Source organism: Chinchilla lanigera, unplaced genomic scaffold, assembly GCF_000276665.1.
Source record: "Chinchilla lanigera isolate Chin_1 unplaced genomic scaffold, ChiLan1.0 scaffold00023, whole genome shotgun sequence".
NCBI classification, from domain to species: domain Eukaryota; kingdom Metazoa; phylum Chordata; class Mammalia; order Rodentia; family Chinchillidae; genus Chinchilla; species Chinchilla lanigera.
In genome coordinates, this window is record NW_004955424.1 from 1428452 (window position 1) to 1446529 (window position 18078).

General features: G+C 41.0%; 2 protein-coding genes across 7 annotated transcripts in view; one reads left to right on the forward strand and one right to left on the reverse strand.

Annotated features, from left to right (window-relative positions):
- Positions 1 to 355: 355 nt before the first annotated feature.
- On the reverse strand, positions 356 to 6595 carry Mrpl35 (mitochondrial ribosomal protein L35). The gene is made up of 4 exons (XM_005385398.1): positions 6489 to 6595; positions 2590 to 2779; positions 1722 to 1866; positions 356 to 723 (listed from the first exon to the last, which is right to left on the reverse strand). Exons 1-4 carry the CDS (start codon positions 6529 to 6531, stop codon positions 535 to 537), a joined length of 567 nt encoding a protein of 188 aa, XP_005385455.1. The 5' UTR covers positions 6532 to 6595; the 3' UTR covers positions 356 to 534.
- Positions 6596 to 9706: 3111 nt separating this feature from the next.
- The window catches only part of Immt (inner membrane protein, mitochondrial), a 38395-nt gene continuing 30023 nt past the window's right edge, over positions 9707 to 18078 (forward strand). For 2 of the 6 annotated variants that reach the window (XM_013514670.1, XM_005385402.2), the window contains exon 1: positions 9808 to 10028. In XM_013514670.1, coding sequence (XP_013370124.1) covers positions 9984 to 10028 — 45 coding nt within the window. In that variant the 5' untranslated portion in view covers positions 9808 to 9983. Of the gene's footprint in view, positions 10029 to 18078 lie in introns of all 6 variants that reach the window. The other 4 variants (XM_005385400.2, XM_005385404.2, XM_005385405.2 and 1 more) reach the window with 3 other exon arrangements.

Sequence of the window (18078 nt, forward strand, 5' to 3'; positions counted from 1 at the left end):
GAAACTCTATGTAAACACAAGCTGTGAAGTAGAGAGGTTGGTGGGTAGAGTCAAGTCAATAATATGAGAGAATGGAGTCACAAGCTCGGCAGAACCTGAGCCTGCAGATCTCCAATCTCTTGCTGAGGAGCACCACCTGGTCTGCTCTTTGTGAGGCCTGGGGTGAGTTCTGCTGGAAGGCAAAGCTGGGGCGCTGGTTCCTGAGTTCCCAGGCACACATCCTTAATACTAGTGTCACACTGTCTGAGCTAATTTGAGTTTTTCCATGTTTTTCCTCACTTGAGATTTCTTGCACTAAATAAGCCTCGTTGGAACAACTATTTGTTAAAAATAATGCACAGCTTTCAACTTGTAGTTCCTTGACCAAAACTGGGAATGTTTAATCCACTGAGTTAAAACTTTCATAAGTTGAGCATTAGTACTCTATGTTTATACACAAGCTACTCAAATTTATTAAGTTTTACACTTTGTCAGTTTTGGGAAGACATCATGTACACAAAGATACAGATTCAATAACAATTAAAAATTTCCAATCTATACTTTCAGGTTTGTTCGGTTGTGATACTTCTGATAAGGATCATCCACATACCAGTTTCGCCTCTTCCAGAAGGATGTCGTCATTTTATCTAAGAGTTTACTCTGCGTTTTATTGCAGAACACAATTTCTCTCAAGCGTCTTTTTCTTGCAGCCGTCTTTTTCCATAATTTCTTCTTATACCCCGACTGTGAAATAATATTGCAAACATTTAAAACATTACATTATGTAGGAAACAACAGATTATTATTACAACTCATAGTTTACTGGCTCAGTGGGAGCAAAAACACGACTCTGGAAACATCTCAATGAGGAGTGGGTAGAAAAAGCATGTGTAGTTTGAAAAAGAAATATTAATAGATAATTTAATATTCTGGAAAATAAAGTTAAGTAAATCTGTTGCATTAGTGAGGTAAAAGATAATGATATAATTACAATACCTAATTATACATGCATTATCTCTACAGCAATTTTCTATGGCACTATTCTCATTTTATAGATCACCCACTTACACATTTTATGTCTCTCCCAGTGTGCAGGATGGGCAAGGAAGTACCAGCGAAGGTAGTAACATTCATTTCTTATTGAGGGACTGAATGTTACAAGGGCTGAGAAGTATAGTTCTAAAATACATGGCTTCATTTATTCTTTTCACACTCTACGGACCGCTATTTGTAGGAGATACTTTTCTAAGGAGTAATGAGTATAGTACAACTATTATCTGGAGTGGTGAAGGAAGAGTTAACCCATTTAATTAACTCAGAACTTCCATATACACCACCTATGATTATTCATTTTGAGGAATTTATTTTGAAAGAAAATTAAATATAAAAACTATAATCAGCTGGGCATGGTGGTGCAGGCCCGTAATCCCAGTACTCAGGAGGCTGTGGCAGGACTGCCATGAGTTCAAGCCCAGCCTGAAGTATAGAGCAAGACCCTGTCTCAAAAAACAAAACAAAACAATAATCACAGCCTGTTAACACTAGAAGAGGCCAGGGGTGGTGGCACATACCTATAATCCCAGTACTCGGAGGACTGTTGCAAGTTCGAGACCAACCTGGGCTACAAAGTAAGCTTAAGGTGTTTTTTTTTGGTTTTTTGTACCGGGAATCGAACTTAGGACCTTGCGCTTGCCAGGCAGGCGCTTGTGCCACTGAGCTATATCTGCAGCCCAAAATCTCACCTTTCTCCTTAGCCAAAGGCCAGAATGAAGCCGAAGAAACCGATAGATAACAGCTTTCACACTCTTTCTCTTGCCTTTTCGTGCACTGCAGTACGTCAGAGTTCTGACTGGCACCGTCAGGATGTCGGGGAGCGAGGAAGCCACTCTGGAATATATCACAAAATTAACCAGCAGTCAGACTGATTAAAGAATAACACCTATTTCTACACAGTAATTAGAAATGAGTAAGGCCGCTCTACTGGAAAGTAGGGAACTTTTTATATTGCTTCAAACATGCTAAGATGCTACGCATAAATAAGAACGGCAGCTGCCACCAATGGCAGGCCTTCTATAACCCACCCCTGCTGGTGCTCTGGCCAGTGGTAGAGTTCAGACCTGTACAAAGGCCTGGGTTCGATGCCCAGGCACCCAAATGTAAATAAATAACCAAACAAAACCCACCGCGCCAACCCGACGAATGTATCCTACTCACCTTCTAAAATGTCTTGTCTTGCCAGCATGACAATTTTATTTAATTATTTATGGTTTTTTGAGACAGGCTATCCTAAGTATCCAGGCTGGCCTTCAACTTACTAGATAGCCCAGGATTTCCTTAAATTTGGGATCCTCTTGCCTCACCCTCCCAAGTACTAGGATTATAGGTGTGAACCACCACACTTGGCATGAATATTTTATCTATTCTATTCTATTTTATTCTATTCTAATCTAGTTCAGTGCTGGGGATCAAATCCAGAGCCTTATGAATTTTAGGCACATGCTCTACCACTGAGCATGCTCTACCATGCTCTACCACTGATTCTACCCTCAGCCCAGGTATGAATATTTTAAAATTTTATCTAAACATCATGTTCACTGAAATGAACACTACCTATTAAGGATCGTTGCAGTATATCCACATGTGACACTTCTGACAGATGTGACAAGTCGGGGAGCAGAAGAAACAACTGGTGTATGAAGAAGACTAAAATGTCCAGTGGAGAGTGCAGAATTAAGACAGCCATTCTTGGCACAGTTTCGATAGGCTGAAGATGCCAAAATATTCACAGGGCGTAAGATTCCTGTAAAGATACAGAGAAACACATACATTTAATGATATTCCAAAATATGCACTAGCATTTAAAATTAATGTACCAAGGCCGGGCGTGGTGGCGCACACCTATAATCCCAGCACTCAAGAGGCAGAGAGGCAGGAGGATCTTTCGAGTTCGAGGCCAACCTGGGCTACAAAGTGAGCTCAAGGCCAGCCTGAACTGCATAGTGGGACCCTGTCTCAAAAAAATAAAATTAAATTAAATTAATGTTCCAAAGCAACCAAATTTTTTTTTTTTTTTTTTGTCTTTTTTGAAGCAGGGTCTTGCTATTGCAGTTCAGGCTGGCCTTGAGCTCACTATGTAGCTCAGGCTGGTCTCAAACTCACGACAATCCTCCTGCCTCAGCCTCCCAAGTGCTGAGATTACAGGCGTGTGCCACTATGCCCAGCAAAGCAACCAAATATTAAACATAATTAAAATGTCCTGAGCATCACATTTACCTATGGAGCTTTCAACCAACTTTACTGATGTATACATACCATGAAGTTACCCATGTTATGTGGTGCAATACAATGACTATTAAGATATTTAGAGATTATACAACTATCATCAAAATGCAGTGTAATGTATCCTGGCTCTATATCCAGTACTAGGGGACATGGTATGCATGTGTAAATTAATTCCCAACCCAACCTTATACTCAGGGCAGTGAGAGGTCAGAGACCTGAAAGCACAAGCTGTTCCTGGAAAGACAACCGAGTAACAAGAGAAGAGGCATTTGAGTTCTCTTTGTGAATATGAACAGGCCCTTCAAGGAGAAGGAGGAGGAGGAACACATACTGGAGAGCATGAGCAACATTAACAAAGCTCTAGGGCAGTGGTGGTGAACCTATAGCACATATGTCACAGTGAGCTGTTTGTTACCACTGAAAGCTCTAACACGTTCACGATCACTGGTCTAGGGGCTGACACTCATGCATGTGTAGGGCAGGGGACAGAGACTGCACAATGCTTGCTTGACTGTAGCAGAGATGCCCAGGAAGAAGAAGTGGACATGAGGCAGGGCAAAACAAAAAGAAATTTCTTCCTCTCAATTAACTTCCTTCCTTCCTATCTTTTCCTAGAAATGGAGTCTATGTTGCCCTCAGTTTGAGACTGACCTCAAACTCCTATGTTCAAGCCATCTTCCTGCCTCAGCTTCCTGACTAGCTGGGATCACAGGCTTATACCACCATGCGTGGTTCTGTTTCTTTTTTTTTGTACCACCACTATAGCCAGAGGAAATTTTGTAATGTCCTAGCCATGGTATAGCCTGAGTTTACAAAGGCATCTAAAAAAAAGGGTCTCTTTATATTCTAAAGAAATAAAGGATTCCACATTAGCCAGAAACTATCCCCAGATTAGCTGATTGCTATTCACATGATTCTTGTTTTGTTCCCAATTTTTATGAAGGCTCTAAAGTTATTTGAGGCATGTTTGTTAATCTGCACACACATACAAAAACTATGCCACCACTCCCGCATGGTGATGCATGACTGTAATCCCAGCACTTGGGAGGCTGAGGGAGGAGGATCACTGTGAGTTTGAGGCCAACCTAGACTACTTGGTGAGTTCAAGGCCAGCCTGAACTGCATAGTGAGACCATGTCTCAAAAAGACTAAATAAATAAATAAATTGCTAAAAAAAGATAGAAAATAGTTTCTAATATATTTAAAACACTGATATTTAAAGATAAGCCATCAAAAAAAAGCTATTGCATTTTTAAAGTGTGTTCAATGTCATTAAATGTAGCAAGTTGATATGATTTACATCACCTATTTAAGAAATACAAGGATTATGAAAAGGTAAAAATAAAAATTTCTTTTCATCAAAAGACACCCCTGCCAGGTGTGGTGGCACATGCCTATAATCCCAGCATTCAGGAGGCTGAAGCAGGAGGACTGAGAATTTGAGGCCAGCCTGGTCTACCCAGTGGTTTAACGTCAGTTTGAACTACGTAGCCAGACCCTGTTTCAAAGAAAAAGAAAAACAGAAACAAAAACAAAAGCAAATAATGTAAAAAAGATAGGCCGGGGTCAGAGAAGATACTGGACATGCATGAACAAAAAATGCTATACATATGCAAAATTTATAAGGATCTATAAAACAATAAAACCCAACAGAAAAATGAGCAAAACATTTATGTGGATATTTCAAAAAAGAAATTCAAAGCTAAGTGTGGCAGTGCACACCTGTAATCCTAGCACTTTGGGAGGCTGAGGCAGAAAGATTGCAAGTTGGAGCTCAGCCTGGGCAATTTAGCGAGATCCTGTCTCAAAATAAGGCTGAGGATGTAGCTCAATGCAAAAGCCCTAGGTTCCTCAGGCGGCTGAGGCAGGATGATCGTTTTGAGTTCAAGGACAGCCTGGGCTACAAAGTGATCTCAAGGTCAGCCCGAACTGCATAGTGGGACCCTGTCTCAAAAAAAAAAAAAAAGACAATAAATAAATAAATAAAAGCCCTAGATTCAACCCCTACTACAGAGGAAAAATATCTCAAAAATTCCAATCTACATGTGTAAATGTACTAAAACTCATTACTAATCAGAGAAACACATATTTAAACTTCAATGAGATACCACTACATAGCCATCAGATTGACAAAATTTTGTCGGTCTGATGATACAAAGTGTTGGGTAACTAAGTAAGCATATCACTTTGGAAAACTCTGGCATTATCAGGCAGTGTTGAATATATACATACTCTGACCCAGCAATTCCGCAGTTAGTTTTATACTTTATACACTCCTTAAACACAAGGTCCATCAGCATTGTACATAATGACCTCCAAACTGGATACACCCACATGTCTATCATTAGAATGGAGAATTATAGAATGGTCACATAAAAGTTTACATTATAGGGATGAGAAAACATTACAGGTACATGAAAAATGAATAAATCTCATTAAGTAAAAAAGCCATATAATTACAAAAATGAGAATACTGTTTGTATTTGGGGGAAGGAGGGAAGTCTGATCTGAGGACATGTACAGGAGTGGAGAAAGGGCTTGTCTTGACCTGGGTTTTAATTACACAGGTTTGCTTTCCAGTCGTTAAATCATTCACACACATTGTATGACTTTTTCTTTATACATACTATGTTTTGTGCACACAAAACATATCCCACATATAAAAGCTCTTCTCTAACACCTGGAAAAAAATTATATGGTTGGGCTTTTTTTTCCTTCTTGACACTTTTTATGTTAAAATAGCTTACTGATCATCCTACCACAGTGGGTATTTTTAACTTTTGCAACAAGTCCTGCTTTCACCCCTGTATCTCCCAATTAAGAAACCTTATACTCCCCCTTTTACTGAGGGTTGTGGTTAGAAATCAGTCGCGACTCTCAAGCTTACCGTGTCCCAGGCAGTACGCAAAGACACTTTCGCGTCTGAGGTTATTTAATCCCCAGCTAGGCGGTATTATGTGACTTTTACGGCTGTAGAATCTAAAATTCAATTTAAAAAATTAAATGACTCTCAAGGTGAAACGGAAAACACAAACCAGAGTCGGTACGAGTCAGAGACCCGCTACGAGCTGCCAGCCACACGGGCCCCAAACGAAATTAGAAGCAATCCTCTGGCCCTGAAAAATGATCCTATTTTTCCTCTTATCCTCCAGACTAGACACTCCCTCCATCCCACACCAGTTTTCCGCCCGTGAAGCCATAAATGGAGCACGCAGCTCTCCACCGACCTGAGGTTGCTCTCAACGCCCTCGCTAAAACGGAAGCTGCCATCTTGCCACCCTCACCTACGGTGGCTGCCTGGGGTGTAAAAGCTCCAGAGCAAAAGAATAAAGAACAAAAAAAAAAAAAAGCGGGGCGGAGTCAGGAGTAGGGGGAAGAATAAAGGCGTGGTCAATTCAATCTTTACTAAATGTCTACTAGGTGTAGGTCAGTTCTGTCCTTTGCCACTGTCAAGCAACTGCCCGGAGTCCTAAGCATATAGGATAGGGGGCGGGGGGGGGGTGCCGCGTCTCCTACCCCAGTTCCCCAAGAAGTCAGGATTGATTACAAGAATGCATGACACGTCCGGCTTTTTTTGTGGGGGGAGGGGAAAATCTAGCTAAATTTCCTAGGCTGGCCTGGAACCCCTGGGCTCACCCAATCTCAGCCACTTGAATGGTGGGGACTGCAGGCATCTGGCTTTTCAAAACGTTTGCGAGCATGTGCTTGAAAGGTCTACTTAAAGTACACGATATAGTGAAAAATTTTTTTGTTATTAAGCTTATTTCAGAGAATAATACTGATTATCATTTATTTATTTATTCATTTATTGGGCTGGGGATTTAGCTCTGTGGCACAGCGCCTGCCTGGGAAGCGCAAGGTCCTGACTTCGATTCCCGGTATCGGAAAAAAAAAAGCCAAAAAAAAAATTTTTATTTATTTATTTTTGTCTTTTTTGAGACAGGGTCTCGCTATACAGTTCAGCTTGGTTTGAGCTCGCTTTGTAGCCCAGGCTGGCCTCGAACTCGCAACAATCCTCCTGCCTCAGCTTCCTGGGTGCTGGGATTACAGGTGTGCGCCACCACGCCTGGCTGATTACCCTTTTAAAAAGCTGGAAGATGCTAGGACAACTGAATGGAAAAAGTAGTAGTAATATTAAAAATCTTTTGTTACCAGGTGTGGTGTCCCACACCTGTAATCCCAGCACTCGGGAAGGCTGATGCCGGAGGATCTATGTGAGTTTGAGGCCAGCCTCCGCTGCAAAATGAGCTTAAGGCCAGCCTGAAGTGTATAGAAAAACCCTGTCTCAAGAAAGCAAAATAAATAAATAAATAAATAAAATTAAAAAAAATCTTTTGTTGTCATTGTTTTGTTGTTTGTTTGGGTCAGTGTCTTGCTATGTAGTTCAGACTGGATTTGAACTCAGTCTGTAGCCTAGGCTGGCCTCAAATTTACGGCAATCCTCCTGCCTCAGCCTCCAGAGTGCTGGGATTACAGGCTTTCGCCACCATGCCCAACAATGTTTGGAAAAAAACCTGCATGATAATCAAACGAATGGCAATCACCTAAGGATGCCACACACACACACACACACACACACACACACACACTCCACACATTTTTTTACATCTTTTTTTTCTGGTGTTGAGGATTGAATCAAGGTGCTTTGTATGTGCTAAGCATGCGCTGTACCATTGAGCTATACTCTCAACCCTATATATATATATATATAAAAAATATATAAAATCATTGTATATATTATATATAATGTTATATACAATATTATTATATTATATATCATATATTGTATATTATATATCATATAGTATATATAATAATAATCTTTATTTAGTAGGGCAGACTCAACTCTGCATGAATAATTCTACATTCTTTATTTTATTTCTGGGAATTAGTAATCGCACATACTTTTGATATTAAAATTCAAACAGGGAAAGACAACAAAATACTCTTACCATCTTATTCTAAAATGTCTGTAAGAACTACCTAGAAATAGACCACGAATTATAATAAACATTTATTTAGTAGCTGAAATGAGTAAGCATCAGTTTTGGGGGGCATATTTAGATAAGATCTCATTGTGTAGTCCAGACTGACTTCAAACTTCTGCCATCCTTCTGCCTCAGCCTTCCAAGTGCTGGGATTACAGGTGTATGTCACCACAGCAGGAGTTCACACTTAGGAAGATAAATAGAGAATGTAAGACTGAAAAATATTCTTTGGGGCAGATCAAAACTAAGGAGAAGATGGCTGGTGGTGTTTCCCCTGTAATCCCATGTACACAGGAGGGCAAGACAGGATGAGGCAGGTTGAGGCCGGAGAAAAGGCAGCTTCAAGGCCTTCCTGCACAACTTCCAAGACCTTGCTTGAAAGAAAGAAAGAGAGAGAGAGAGAGAGAGAGAGAGAGAGAGAGGGAGAGAGAGAGGAAGGAAGGGAGGAAGGGAAGGAGGAAGGAAGGAATGTCGGGTCCAAGATGCAGCTGTGACATCATCTGGGTTTAGAAGAATAAAAATGTTTATTGGCATTGAGAAGTCCAAGGATAAGGGCATTTAAAAAATCAACACCAGCATCATCTAGTATGTCAGCAGTGGCAGGGATGGGGCCAGACTGCTGAAGTTACTAAGGAGCACCGGAGGCTGCTTTGGAGGCTGGTAGATGCGAAAGGTGTGAAAGAATACCATGTTATTACTAAAACACCCCAAAAAGCAGAGGCTATGTACCAACACACCTATCTGATTTTAGATTTTCAAATCCATTCCTCTATTTTACAAAACAGAACGGTAGTGCGGTCAACCTCTAGAGAGAATATCATGTTGTAATAATTACCTAGTTAGGACTTGAAAGTACTTTGCAAACACAATAGACAGTATACAATTTATCTGGTCTCTATTATATTTAACTGTATTTATCCTGGGTTTACATGGCATAGAATACATGTTCATTATGTTGACGAGATGTATTACAGACTCAGTGGAATACTTTTGAAGCGTGTTTCTGCATTGCCTTCCGTATCTTTCCACTCATGCCACAAATTATGGCCTAATTTTTTTCTAAAATAAAAAAGGAGGAAGCACGTGGTACAGTCTGCAAGGAGTAGAAGCCGCGAAGCCAGAAAAATCTGGGTTCCTAACCATGCTCTGACATTATTAGACACAGGAATAACCCGTTCCGCACAACGGTGCCTCCCGTGCTCCAGTTAAGGGTAAATCCCCCTGAAAAGGGTCTATTGAAAGAAACACACAGACGTCTCCATTATTTACATAACTTGTCCTCAATCGACTCCTTCCTAGGAACTATGCAACTGCCAGAGACAGATAAGATGTCTCTTTGCTTTCATTTTCCTAACAGTCACATGTAGTGTGGCTTTTGTGTGTGTGATTGAAGCCCACACGTTCCCTTTCTTCCCGTTCACCTAGTAACCCCAATTCAGAGCTGACAGAAAGCCGGGCCCGACCCGGAAGAAGAATCCGCCCTTCCGCCTCGTTCTGCCCAATGGCCTTGGGTTGAGGTTTCTACAGTCTGGGCGGGGCCCACTCTCTGGGGTTAGCAGGGTCCGGGCAGGAGACGGAGTCCGCGCGTGCGTAGTGGCGTTGGCTTCCCTTCCGGTGCGCCCGGCGCAGAGGCAGTACGGCCAGGGCTACGTACCCACGCACGCACGACCTCCTTCATTCGCGCCGGCCGCGGCCGTTCCCGCGTACGCCAGCAACGCTCTTCATTCTGTCGAAATGCTACGGGCCTGTCAGTTGCCCGGTGTGACCGCTGCGGCCCAGGTGAGCGCGGGGACTCCCGGAGAAAGCGCGTGAGGAAGCTGGCGCGGGACAGCCGAGGGAAAATGGGAAAGGCTTTGGCGCTGTCTAGGCCCGGGGACAAAGGCATATAGCTGAGGAGCCGGGGCGCGCCGGGGTAGCTCCCTAGTCGGGGGTTCACCGGGCTGGGTTACCCGAGGGTTACTGCCGGAGCGGGCTGGGGTGTGGAGAGGTAGAGGGGCGGGAGGCGCGGCCTCGGGGACTTGTCATCCAGTCAGCACCGCGGTGCTCGCGGTGCGGACCAATCCCCGCTGCTGTCCTCCGAGCCGCCGGTTGGGCGCGTGTTGAGTTTCCAATGGTGAAGGTCGTGGCGGGAGAACTACAATTCCCAGTGGGACGCGCGTAGCCGCGGCTTGTTGCATCTTTAATAAGGAGGTGCCTGGACTGCTTGAGAGAGTCCGCGTTTTAGGGGTCAAGGTTGTAATTAACTGGGAGGGACTTGACTTTTCATAGCTGAGTACACCTTTGCGCTCTCCTAACTCTAAAAAGCAAAATATTTTTTCTTTATGGAGTTTAAACTCCTGATACTTGAAGCAGGAATAGGAGTCATGACCTTGTGCTCATATGTGAGATTAGCCTGAGGATCTATGTCTCCTGGCGCTGGGACAGCTGTGGCTGACATTCAAGGAGGCATCTAGATACCCAGGTGGTTTTTGTTTGTGTTTTGTTTTGTTTTAATCTTGCAGAACTGTCAAAAATAACTTTCTAAAATTCACAGTAAACCTATTTCACATAGCTCATGATTTTTAGAAAATTTATATTTTGAGACTGTTGTATTCCAAAACAGTGACTCCAGAAGTATTCCCCCCCCCCAAGTTTGCTTCTCTGCCCATTGCTGGGGTAGGAGAATCAGCCTCTTTCGTAGAGAAGTTGGACCCGTATTGGTTTTCTATTGTGATGTACCAAATACCACACATTTAGCAGCTTAATACAGTGTGCGCTGATTATTTTACAGTTTCTATAGCATAGAAGTTTAGGCATGAATGTGTAGGTTCTCTACTCAGAGTTACACAAGGCTGCAAACAGAAGTATTTGCCGTGGTTCTCACTTGGAGATCAAGGACTTTGTCCAAGCTCATGAGGTTCGCATAGAATTGAAGTACTGTTTTATTGCCAGTTTTGTTGTTGGCTCTTGCCAGCCACTGCTTTCAGCTTCTGGAGGCTGCCAGCAGTTTCTAGCCATAGGGCTCCCAGAGGTCATGCATAACATAAATGGTTGCTTTTTTGCAGGCTACCAGGAGCTTGTCTCTCACTTCAGAATCTCTTACTTCCCTGCTTTTGATCAGTAGACTGAAGATTTAAAAGACTTTATGTGATTATGCTACATTCAATTAATTCAGAGTCAACTTTTTGGGTTCCTAGTTAGAAAATTTTAAAAACTAATTAAAACTAAATAATACAGTATGAACAAAACCAAGCTTCCTGAAATTGCTGTCTTAAGGAATTCATTGATCTGTTCTCACCATCTCAATCATTCTATAGCATTTGATATTACTACTTTATAAAACTTTTTACATTTTTGGCTTTTCTCATGTAATATCTTCGACTCCATCTTACCCTTTCTCGCTCTCATTTTCTATTACTGAGTCTGCTTTTTTATCTTTAAATACACCTCTTCTTATCTGTATATATACTTTTAGCTAGGAGTGTATCAACTCAGAATTTAGTCCCTGGCCATGTGAGTCTCGGGCCTCCTCTTTTTAGCCTTGTACTCATATTTTTGGTCTGGTCTTGTCTTTTCTCTTTTTTTTTTTTTTGAGACTGGATCTTGTTATATACTGTAGGCTGGCAGGGCCTTTTAGTTGCAGTCCTCCTGCCTCAGTGCTGAGATTAGAAGTGTGCCTGCCACCCTGCCCAGTTTGTTTTTGAATTTTCTAAATTCCCCTTGTTCAATTTAATTGTTATGCAGATTACTCAGTTTCATCAAATCTCATCTTAAATGTCTTTCCTGCTTTTACTATTTTTCAAAGTCAGTTGTTCACGTACTGATAAGTAAATTCTATTTATTTACTTACTTTTTTGAAACAAGGTTTTGCTTATGTAGTACATGCTGACCTTGAGCTCACTATGTAGCCCAGGCTGCCCTGGCTGTTGTGGTGATCCTCCTGCCTCAGCCTCCAGAGTGCTGCGATTACAGGTGTGTGCCACCATGCCCTGCTTAATTCTTTTATTTTTTGAGACAGGGTCTTGCTGTGTAGATTAGTATGTCCTTTAAGTCACTATGTGGCTCAGGGTGCCTTGAACTTGGGGTGATCTTCCTACCTCAGCCTCCTGAATTCTGGGATTATAGATGTGTACCACCACATCCAGTTTTAATTAAAATCTTAAAAACATACACATCATGTCATGCTCTTCAGTGACATAATCATCACATAAACACCTTACCATACATACCCACTAGGCCCTTCATAGTCTGACTCTAATGTCTTACTTTCTGTTCTCCCTTACTCTGTTCTTCTGTATCTCCAGCATATGCCTCACTACATTTTCACTGCATTTTCATTTGGTGTTTCTTTCATCTTTGGTGAGTTCATACCCTTCCTGCTGGTGTTTTCTCGAATCTTACTTTCCTTTCAGAGAGGGCTTATCCAACATAAACTCAAGGCTACTTTCCCCTTCATTGCATCACTCCGTCTGTAATATAACCACAGTGTTTGTGGATGTTAGTACTGTCTGACATTATAATGTCGATTCATTTTGTGTTTCCCACATGCATTTATTTATTTATTTATTGTCTTTTTGAGACAGGGTCTTGCTGTGCAGTTCAAGACCCAAGCTGGTCTTGAACTTGGAACAGTCCTCCTGTCTCAGCCTCCCAAGTGCTGGGATTACAGGCGTGCACCACCATGCCCAGCTCCCACATTTAAAATGTGTGCATCAGAAGAAACGGTGTCCATATTGTTCAGTTCTGTATTTGCAGTACTAACAGTCCTTGCTCGTAGTAGATGCTCAACTAGGAGCATATTTGTGATGTGTTTGAATGAGAGAATGATTATGTTCCATGAATTTTTCTTAATCTCTTTAGATGCATATGGCCTCTTTTTAAGTCCTGCATAGATTTTGGTACCTCTAATGGTGCATTACTCAAGGTTCTCCAGAGAAACAGAACCAATGGGAATTGTTGTAAGTTATCAAGGTTGCCAAGTCCAAGATCTTCAGTGAGGGCCAGCACACTCAAGACCCAGGAGAGTCAATGGTGCAATTTTAGTCCAGAGGCTGGTAGCCTGCAGCCTTGAGAGAGCAGCTGGCCCACTTCTCCTCTGAAGGCAGTGTGCTGGAGACTTCCTTGCTTTTTTTGTATTTAGTCCTTCAGCCGATTGGATGGACAGTAGTTTAAATGTTAATCATATCCAAAACACCTGCCAGCTTGACACAAAATTAACCACTGATACTTTCTACTTATTTTTTAAGTCTGGATTCATCACCTTGAATTCCCTACATGTTAGTATTGAGTAAAATGAATTATTCTTTTTGCAGAAACATGCTGAAGAACTTTGATCCCTGGGTTTATTTCTCCTAGACCCAGTACTGCATCACTGGGCCCGATCTTTTGAGTCAGGCATTGGGTTCGGAGGACTTGGGCTTTCAACCTAGCCTTGCCTTCTTCTGGACCATAGACTTGGGAGTGTTCATTTGCATGTGTAGTAGACTTTCTGCTTGTACCTTAAAAGGAGAGGAAAAAACATTGTTCTTGAAAGTTAACCAAACAAACTAAAGACCAAGTTTGATAATCCTGGCTAATTTAGGATTGATTCCACTGTAATAGCTTCCGGGTGGGGGTAGGAGGGCTTCTAACCACACATGCTAGCAGTTGGTTTAGTTTAGTAAATTATGCAGCCTTCTGTTTGCACCTACCACCCAGGTAGAAACCCTTCTTTATTCTTCATTTTCATATCTCTAGATCAGTGGTTTAGACACCATTTGGAGATACATTTTATATAATTCAGTATACTTAAGTGAGATATATAAAGTATATTCACACATATTTACAGGAATAGCTAAAGAAGTATCAACTTTGTTTTTTTGCCATACTGATTTCTGCCATTTTAATAACTGAAGAGCATTTTTTCTTTGATATAGAATATGCTTACATGGAGAGATAATGCTGTATTAGTATCAAATTTACTAGATTTTTGTGGGATGTGCTTTTTAACCTAAGTGCATACTTCTTGTAAAAGATGTTAATAAAAAATTATGTCATTGCATGTATTTGAAATATAGAAATGGCCATCAACTTTGGGTGTCTTTTGTTTATGTAGAAGGAATCCTTATGATAAAGTCCACCAAACTGTCAGTTACAGCGGTCAGTAAAAACGAGAACCTCCAGATAGGGTTCATATGAAGAGACTTCTGTTACAGTCATTTCCAGATTGTAATGCTGGATTATGATTTCTTTGTACATGCTCATTTCTCTTTGGTAGAGCTAGAAGATTGATGGTCTGTACAACAACATTACATGGGAATTTTATATTTTTTCATGCTTAAAATTTTTGCTTGTTAAAATTATGTTTCTGCAGGTTAGAAGCAGCAATGCACCTTATAACATTTCTTGGGCAAGATTATATGTCAAGGCAAATTGCTTTCAAACAGTATTGTCCTTTCTATACATAGGTCATTATTAATAAAAAATGATTCCAGAACTAAGAAGTAGATAATATTTTGTGCATTAAAGTTGGATATTTAGGGCCAGGGATATAGCTCATTGGCACAAATGCCTGCCTAGCAAGCTTAAAGTTCTGAGTTTGATTCCTAGTACCAAAAAAAAAAAAAAGTTGAATAGTTATATACCTTAGTGCTTGAGAAAACTCTGGAGGCATACTTGGTATTCAGCAGTGACTTATATGGCACTAAAGTACAAGCAACAAGAGATAAAACTTCATCAAAGTTTAACTTTTGTGCATCCAAGAATACTCAAAAGAGTGAAAGGAATGAGAGAAAATATTTTCAAATAATGTATCTAACAAAGATCTAGCATCCAGAATATGTAAAGAGCTGACAACTTAACAAAAAGACAACTCAAAAAATCGTGAGGGACTTAAAAGTGGCCAAGAAGCATATGGAAAGACTCTCAACATCCTTTGACACTAGGGAAATGCAAATCAAAAGTATGAGATACCCATACTTTTATAAGCATCATTAGGATTCTTATAATAAAAACAAAATAACAAATGTTAATGAAGACATAGAGAAACTGGAATCCTCTGACATCGATGGGAACGACTCATGCAGGTGTTATGGAGAACAGTTTGACCCTTCCTCAGAAATTTAAATATAGAATTACTGTATGATCCTGAAAGCTCTCCCCTTGCACAGAAAGCATTGGAAACAAAAACTTTTAGATGAATGTTCATAGCAGCACTGTTCACAATAGCCAAATGGTGAACAATCCAAATGACCATCATCACATTAAAATATAGTTTATCTATATAATAGAATATTACATTTAGCCATAAAATGACTTACAAACTTACATGCATTTACAGACTTGACTTGGAAACTACATATGTTTACATGTTACAGTGTGGATGAACATGAAAAAAAACCTTAAGAAACTTAAGTTTTCCTTTTGGGCTGATGCAGAGGCTTCCCTTAGCCAAAGAAAGGACAATCATGACTTCAAAAAGAGAGCAGTTAAAACTGATGTAAGTCTGTTGAAAGTGTTTAACTCTGTGAATTAAGGATACTGTTTTGATTAGCTATAGCTAACAAGCTACTATGAGCTTAGGGTAGAGCAGTGTCATTAATTGCCTCACTAAGTTCTAGGGCTTGGCTGGGTTCAGTTGGGCAGCTCTCACTTATTGGCCCTCAGGAGTTTGTAGTCACGCACTGGCTGGGGCTAGTCTCAGCTCCAAGTCTTCCTTACTGTCAAGTTGATACTGACTGTAACTGACACCTCAGCAATAACTGTTGGCTAAAAACCTACATATGGGATCTTTATACTGCCCTGTATTAGTAAGTTATTAACAAAGCCCTTTTTGTTTCTTTGTTTGTTTTTTGAGACAGGGTCTTTCCATATAGTTCAGGCTGATCTTGAACTTACTATGCAGCTCAGGCTGGCCTCAAACTTGAGGTAGGGCTGGGGATTTAGCTCAGCAGCACAGTGCTTGCCTGGCAAGTGCAAGGTCGTGAGTTCGATTCCTAGTACCGGGGGTGGTGGGGAACACGAGGTGATCCTCCTGCCTCAGCCTCTTGAGTGCTGGGATTACAGGCATGCTCCACCATGCCCGGCTCAACGCCTTGTTTAATAGAAGGGTACATAGAACTCATTTTTGACAGAAGTGGCAAATTTTTGAAAGAGCATTTGGTACAGAAATGTTGTTGCTGCCAGTTTTCATTCAGCCATCCAGCTATAACAACTGACATCCCTCCCAACTATGAATACCTCCACAGACTTCCCCAGAACTCTCTGAAATTTCATCTCATCACAGCGTCAGCATTGGGACCAGGATCTTGCCATCTAAATCAGTTCCTAGTGTAAATAAGACATCTTGAAAATGGTCCATTGGGGATGTATCCTTAAGTCTTTCCTTTTTGATAGCGTTTAATTTTTTCCTTCCTTAGTGGTATATAAAAAAAGTCTTCATCACTACCTGATGAGAAACCTAAAATTTACACCTAGCTTCAAAACAAACAAAAATATCCAGAAATATTGAGGGGGATATACTGGAAGAGAGGACTAGCCCTACCAGATTAAAACCTAATTCTAAAGTGCTGTAGTTAAAACATTGAGCTCTTAGTGTGTAAATAAATAGATCAGTGGATCAAAATAGGAAATTTAAGTTTTTTTAAATTCTTAGCCAGGCGTAGTGGCGCACTCCTGTAATCCTAGCACTCGGAAGGCTGACAGGAGGATCATTGCGATTTCGAAAGTGAGTTTGAGGCTAGCTTGACCTACATAGTGAAAAAAAAAGAAATTCTTAAGAATTTACAGTTGAGCCTAGCCTGAACTCACAGCAACATAGCAGCCCTGGGTGCTTTAGGCAGGCAGGAGGAGACCACATGACTGGCAGGGGATGTTGAGGAGGTTGAAGGTGCTGCTGACCATGGTCATGGTCATGGTCATGGGACTGGCAGGTATCTGATGCTGCTTTAGGACCATCAGAGGCTTTGCAACAGTGATCAGAAACACTGAGAGGCAAAATTGGAAAAAAGAAAACATTCATCTTTTGAGAAAACAGATTATACTGATTGAACAATGTGAAGCAGAGAGAAAAACATTATGATTTGAATGTGAAATATTCATGGGATAAGTAGTGTAGGGATAGAATGCATGAGTTTGTGTGTTGTTGGAGAATAACTCAGTGAGACCTGCAGCCTTTGTCACTCTCTTTTTAAGCTTTACCAGATAGAGGGTAATAGGGTCTATATTTTACGTTACTGCTTTAAAAATTCTTTATGTCTGGACAAATTCCAATTGCTGCCTAGCCCTACTGCTGGTAGTTGTCAGAAATGTGACCTCATACTTGGTCCTTTTTCTGTGAGCATCTGTGATGGCTTAACAAAACCTTTTATTTCAAAGAAAGAGGGGAGGGGAAGCAGGAGAGGAACAGGGGAGAGAAAAACTCCTACTCTGAATAAAAAAGTGGGCAGATACTGTCCTGAAGAGTTTTTGTCATTGTGATCCTGATAGAGGCCCCTTTAAACTCAGTGTCAAGTTTAGGATTGCTAACTGAAAAGCACTTCTAAACTTGTGAGAAATTCAGAAATGATGGATAGGAACGTCCACTCAAGCAGTTTGATAGACATAATGGTAAATCCACAAAAATGTCCACCTTAGAAGGGCGGTAGGAGGATGGAGGGATAATTCTGATTGTTGGACCAGAGAATCAAGCATCAGTAAATTTAAGACCAGAGTGGGGATTCCATCAGCGTTAAGGAAGTAGATACATTGTGGATAGAGGAGCAGCTGTCTTCTGTGACAAGCACCAAAAATGGATACTGGCCAAAGAGCTCAATTTCTTTTTGATCAATTGTTGTATGTAAGTTTTTTTCCAATCTGTGAAAGAAATGATGAA

Coding starts and splice junctions, on each gene's coding strand:
- Mrpl35 (XM_005385398.1), bottom strand. CDS start 6,531: ATGGCAGCTTCCGTTTTAGCGAGGGCGTTGAGAGCAACCTCAG. Junction 1,867..2,589: donor ACTGCAACGATCCTTAATAG/GTAGTGTTCATT, acceptor GATATATTCCAG/AGTGGCTTCCTCGCTCCCCG. Junction 724..1,721: donor GCCTTTGGCTAAGGAGAAAG/GTGAGATTTTGG, acceptor ATTATTTCACAG/TCGGGGTATAAGAAGAAATT.